Raw genomic sequence first — 6,000 nt, 5'->3', positions numbered from 1 at the left:
GTTCACTGCAGCATGGAAATTGCATTATTTGTGATCCCGTGCATGCATGTGTGTGTACGCACACATGCTTATGCGTGTGCCTTTTTCACCTACATTCTGTGACCCCTCTGCTCGTCACCTGGAGCCACCTCTCCCCCCCTGTCACTCACACACAGGATTTACCTCCCCTACTCCCCACCTTCCCTCCCCGAGCGCTGTCACTCACACACCAGATTAACTGCTGACATCATTAAAGCAGTGTGGCTGCCTGACATGCTTTTGGCAAAGTCCAGGAATGCAGACCGGCACAGAGCGACATGGGCACTGGCACCGAAATGCTCAGTATGGACGACAGAGAGAGTGTCTGTAGCTTTGGTTTATTAATTGCTTGTTGTGCCCATTTAACAACATACAGATTTCATCTACGCTGTGTTTTGTAAATAGCAGATTTCGACGAGGATTAAACTCCCTGAGTATATTTCTGGGAGTGTTTGAGATAAGTGGGACAGGCGTAACAGCAGGACTGTGAGTCTCCACAGTCACTGGCTGATTAGGTTGTGGTTCCAGGCTTGTTGTAGTCTATATGGCTGGCCTCTGGTCCTTGGCTGGACCCAACTGGCACTGTTCCCTGATTTTTCTATAGGCTAAACTATAGGAGTTAACTTTGGCCTCTCATCCTGATGTTGCCACAGCAACAGTCGTGTTACCACAGTTCCCCCCTGTGGAGTGCAGACATAGAAATAGATTTCTAAATCTGTGGCCCCCAAAAACCTGTGTAGGAAAAGCCTGTAAACAAAGAAAGGCCATATCAAATAGTGACAAAGCCACACACACATCGCTAATATTGAAGCGTAGCAAGGTACAGAGATGGGGCACTGATGTTGACTCATGTAAAGAAAGATGAATGTGGAGTCCAGTGTGAGAGTCCTTTCCAAAGCCCTGAGTCGACCGTGAAAAACTCCCAGAAACAATGGGGTTTATTTTTCTTAGATCCTTGTGATTCTGATCCAGATCCAAACGAAGCTTAGGTCATACTGTTGGGAGAGGAAGCAATGGGGAGTGGGGCGGAGGAGATTTTGGGAGGGTTGTGATAATGGAGGGGGAGGGATAAAGGAGAGAAGAGGCTGGAGGAGAAAAAAAAAAAAGCGAAAAGTGAGCAGATTTTAGGCCAGGGCTTTGTTAATCACTCTTGGCTCTCACCTCAGTAATCAGGAGCCATCCTGAAGAAACCCCAAATAAAAGGCAATTGTACTAAAGGCTAAAAACCTCTCACAGTTTGGACAGGCTCCTCCATTCTCCCAGTTTCAGTGATATATATCCCACCACTGTTTGGCCACTTTTTCTCTGTCCTCATGAGAGTGGGTTACCGTTGATCTCTTGTGGTGGGGTGGGGGGTGGTGGGGGGTTTCAAGGGAAGGCACTCCACCCTTACCCAGGCCCCCTTGGCTGCAGAGCATCGCTGTGGTGCCAAGAATGTGTTGGGGTTTCTGGGTGGCGGCCATATTGGAAGCCTGTCTGACAGGTCCATTGTGCGTGTGTCAGATGGCTTCTGTGATTGGGCAGTTGTGTCCAGTCACGTTTGGGCACTGTGTTCCGATCGTCTGTGCTGGTGAGCAGACTGTCCAGTCGCTCTCTCCCAGAGTTTGGGAATACTACCCAAGACAGCAGCACCTTTTCTGAAATCGTTTAAAAAGCAGTTATCAGACAACATTCAGATCCGCTCTGTGAACTTTGTTATTGCGTACTGTGTGTGCCATTCAGTAAAACATGACCCCTTTGCATGACTTTCTGCACACTTTCCGTATTTCTGACCACTTCTTCTTCTTCTTCTTGCTTGTTGTTATAGCCAAGGTCACGTAACATCCTGCGTGTCGGGCTTCACTCTCTCGGCTCAGCTTTGTGGGGTGATGACCTGAGTTGCCATGACAATCCCAGACACAGCCACGCCCTGACTACCTTTCTGTATGGACTGCGTGCCTTGCTGAGGTCGTCACTGTCAGTCGCAGTAGTTACTGTACCTTCTCATCTTATCCAGGTAAGAAAATGTGTGACGCATCTAAACAACTCACACACACTTTGCTGGTGTCAAATAGTTGTGAATAGTTTATCGGAAGTTTCTGCAATGGGTGATGCTGTAAGAACATAATGAACAAGCCAGTGGTACGCTCTGAACTTGATATGACTTGAATTTACAGATTATAATGTGTACAGATAGTAGACAGGATTTTTGTGCATGGGTTTATTTTTGATCTGTGTACTCTTGCTTTGTATTATTTGCCAGTAAAGTACATGATATGAAGTCTTTTGTAGTGGGGCCTCCTCCTGACCCTTCAGTTCAGTGTCACCCTGGTATGACTCAGGCCTGCGAGGGGCCTCTTCCTCCTCGAATCAGTCCCCCCAGCTGACCCAGTCGAGTGCACACTTCATTCAAAGACCTCTAAATCTATGTTTGTTTGTTTTGGCTTCAATTACTTAAAGCTGTACGGAGAGTGCGCGCCCGCAGACGCGTTTATTGTCTTACAAGTGTAACTCCTTGCAGTTGTGTGTGTCTGTACTTGTGTTTGTGGGTTGTGTGTCTTGGGGAGGGGGGGCGGAGGGGGGTATGAGTCCGCGTGTATGCGTCTGTGTCCAGTCTGGCCTCTCAGTGTGAAGGTGGAGTCATCTGCTGAGGCATATGGCAAACCACAGCCCTCCCCCAGACACTCAACCATAGAAGCAGACTCACCAGAAAAGCCATCTGAGACTTTCCACGAAAATGTTTTCAACCTGCCCACACTTGAAACGCCCCACTTCCTTGTAGCACTCACTCACAAGAGCAATGGCAACAGTATTATTTGTGATCCCTTTTTTTGGAAGATATAGGTCAGTGTTTAACTTATAGAACAGCTGTGTTGTCACAACATGCTCTGGCTCCAGGCCTGTGTGCTCACTGCACAGCGGCCTTGGCCTAGTCAAAAAAGGTAGAGTGGCTAACTAGCAGATGTCAGCTGTGGTGGGAGCGGTCCCCCTGTCCCACTCTGGCCAGGCCTCCAAACCCTTAATCTGTCCCCTCCCCCCTTCTCCACCCTGGGGAGAGAAGTGAATGAGCTGGGGAAGAAGGGGACAGGGGGAAATTTTGGACTGAATCAGGTGTTTGGTGACTAAGCCAACATGGAGGTAATTAGAGGCTGTTGTGTTATGACCTTATGATTAGTTTAACACTGTCAATCTCACATGATGATGATGATGTTGTTGTTGTTGTTTTAGGAATATATTCTACTCCCATCAGCTGAGGTCACCAACGTGTGAAAGTGGCTCACTTCAAGCTGCCGACAACACCACGTTGGATATTTTAGAAACTGACGCGTTATCAGAGCTTATTTCTGCTAGTGCCAGTTAATTAGCTTAGTTAAGAGAGTGTGGCCTTTGGAAGACTGTCTAGACTAGTAGCAGTGGGCTAGCTGGCTGAGACCTCACCGTCTTGGCCAGCTAACCCACTGCTACTAGTCTACAATACTCAATCCATTATTGAGCAGCTTGGGAAGCTGAGCAACTCACTGAAAGCCTCCTCACAGCAGCCCAGTGCCACAGTCCATCTGAAACATTAATTAGGCTTGTCCTAACCCGATTCTCCTCCATCATACAATTTCGTGCTACCACACCCATCCCACACACAAACACAAAATGCATGCATATACACCTTAAATGCCTCCCAGACTAAGTCATGTCCTGACGTATGCAAATATTTTGAGTCAGGTTTCGTAGCGTAGTTGCTCGGTGACACGGGCCTCTGTAGTAGTTCTACGGAGGATGTTTTTTCCACAGTCATCAATATTCAGTTGACTTTTAAATTGATATTTTACTCATGAGCCTCACTGCATTGCTGAACTATGCATTGCTGCTTATTGCTTTTACTAATAGTGTAGCTGTTCTTTGCATATTTTTGCTATTTTCAAATGTAAAATAGTTTGAATTTTTAATCACGGAGGCCATAAGTGTCATATCCTTTTTCTATTTTTAATGGGGAATCTGTGTCGGGTTTTTGACCATCAGAAAGTCATCCCTGCGTCTGTTCACATTGAGTTGATTTATACATTTATTTGCTATTTGGCTACATGCGTACACAGTGGCATGTGTTGTCCACTGGGTACAACAATATAGGAAAAAGTGAACAGTGGGCCCCTCTCTGTGACCTGTCAGTCAGTGGTTGTCAGCTGAAGCTCACGGTGTTCAGGGGATTTACACTGATGGGATCTGAGCTAATTGAGCCAGCATAGACTTTCATTGCAGAAGTGAAATGACTCTTTTTAGAGCCTCTTATAAATTATAAATACGTTGTTAAAAAAAAAAGTGATATGCAGTTGAGGTGAGCCTTTCTCTGATAACTTCCTTAAACTCAAGAATCCATGAAGCATATCTTAATGACCTCCGTCTGCCCTGCTGCCATTGTACTGAGCTGCTCTGTGTGGACACTTTGGATTCATCTGACCTTGAAACTTTTGACTCTCTGCAAAAGAGCCAAATCTTTGTTTTTAAGTGTATGCACAAGAGTCATCGTGGCCTAGGAAGACCATTACGGATAAAGGTTCATTTGACCATATCTCTCAAGCAGACACCTTCATAGTGGTCAAACTGTACCATTAATGTATTGAATTATTTGTCGTATCCAAACTCTTACACTGGCTTTAATTGCTGCACGAGTGACCTCAGATACCCTCTAAGTGCTGGTGGTACTGACTGGTAGGATATGCATACTTTAAAAGTAGGACAAAAATGAAAAGGAAGAAAGAAAGAGTGGGGAAAAGACATGAAGGCATGAAAACTGCATTAGGCGGTGGCAGCCAACACAGAGAGAAGGATGTGAATGATTCAGGAGGCAAAGGGATTAATAATGCAAGACTCCCTCTCTCCCTCTGTCCCAGTGTCCCTCTCTCTCCCTCCCTTCCACTCACTTTACCCTCTACCTCCACCCTTTTGTATATTTCTCCCTCGTTCGTTCGATCTACTGTATTCACCCCTAATTTGTCCTCTTTCTCGTCAAGGCCCCGGACTAACCAGTAGGGGGAGCTATCCACATCAAGCCCATGTCGCTTCTCCCACTTTTCCTCTGTCCTCCCCTGCTGTGTGCATGGTTAAGATTGTGCACCAACTATTTTTTTTTCCTTCTTTTGGTGAAAGATGCCATTTGATGAAGTCAAATCATTTAACTGTGTTGAATTTCCCCATGCCAGTTTAGTGGATGTGTGAGTGATGCGAGGTGTGTGTCCACTCGTCTGCCCTAACATCACCTGTGTGACCCCTATCTGTGCTTTCTGTACTTCATCACACTCACATAAGCCGTGGGCAGGGATGACCTGGCCACAGGAAATGATGACCTAATTTAATTGCAACACTGATGGCCCGTCAGGAGGCTTTTAATTACCTGCTCATGTTCTCTCCCTCTCTCTCTCTCCCTCTCTCTCCCTCCCTGTCTCCCTCTCCCTCAATCTCGATTCCACCCGATCCTACAGGACAGGGCTCTAATGGGCAGCATAACCAGGCTATGTGACAATGCCATAGCCTTGGAATCATTCAAAGGCTCTGAGAGAGAGACCAACCCTCTCTACAAAGACTACCATGGTAAGAACACACTCGCTTATCTTTTCTGTCTCTTTTCCATCAAATACACACACATGCACACAGGCAGTGCATTAAGGCTGGGGCTGGGCTGTGGATGGAGGCAGGGCAGCCCCCTTGCAGGCCAGGCTGTCAGTGCGCGTTAGTGTGCTGCTGCTCAATCAGACGTGCTCCTCAGTAGACAGGCCGGGGGGGATTCAGCTGCCACGCTGTACCCCCTCTCCCTCGCACCCTCACCCCCTCCATCCCTGCCTTCCTCCCCCCCACCACCACCACCCACCCTCCCCACCTCCCCTCCAGCAGAGCCTCTCTCCCTCTCGCCTCGCCCACTCTCCATCCCCAGTCCCATACCCCTGAGGCTCTGGAGCAGAGCAGACCAACACTGGGGAATCGATATTCTCACCATCACTCTCTCTTCCTCTCTGC

At 47.4% G+C, this 6,000-nt stretch overlaps 1 protein-coding gene across 1 annotated transcript in view; it reads left to right on the top strand.

Annotated features, from left to right (window-relative positions):
- Positions 1 to 296: 296 nt before the first annotated feature.
- The window catches only part of LOC103361092 (elongator complex protein 4-like), a 36,675-nt gene continuing 30,971 nt past the window's right edge, over positions 297 to 6,000 (top strand). Inside the window, exons 1-3 of the mRNA XM_008287094.1 lie at positions 297 to 341; positions 1,826 to 2,014; positions 5,469 to 5,577. Of these exons, the coding sequence (XP_008285316.1) occupies positions 297 to 341; positions 1,826 to 2,014; positions 5,469 to 5,577 (343 nt within the window). The remainder of the gene's footprint in view (positions 342 to 1,825; positions 2,015 to 5,468; positions 5,578 to 6,000) is intronic.

This window comes from Stegastes partitus, unplaced genomic scaffold (assembly GCF_000690725.1).
Source record: "Stegastes partitus isolate 25-593 unplaced genomic scaffold, Stegastes_partitus-1.0.2 Scaffold486, whole genome shotgun sequence".
Classification (NCBI taxonomy): domain Eukaryota; kingdom Metazoa; phylum Chordata; class Actinopteri; family Pomacentridae; genus Stegastes; species Stegastes partitus.
This window is presented reverse-complemented; position numbering and strand designations above follow the sequence as displayed.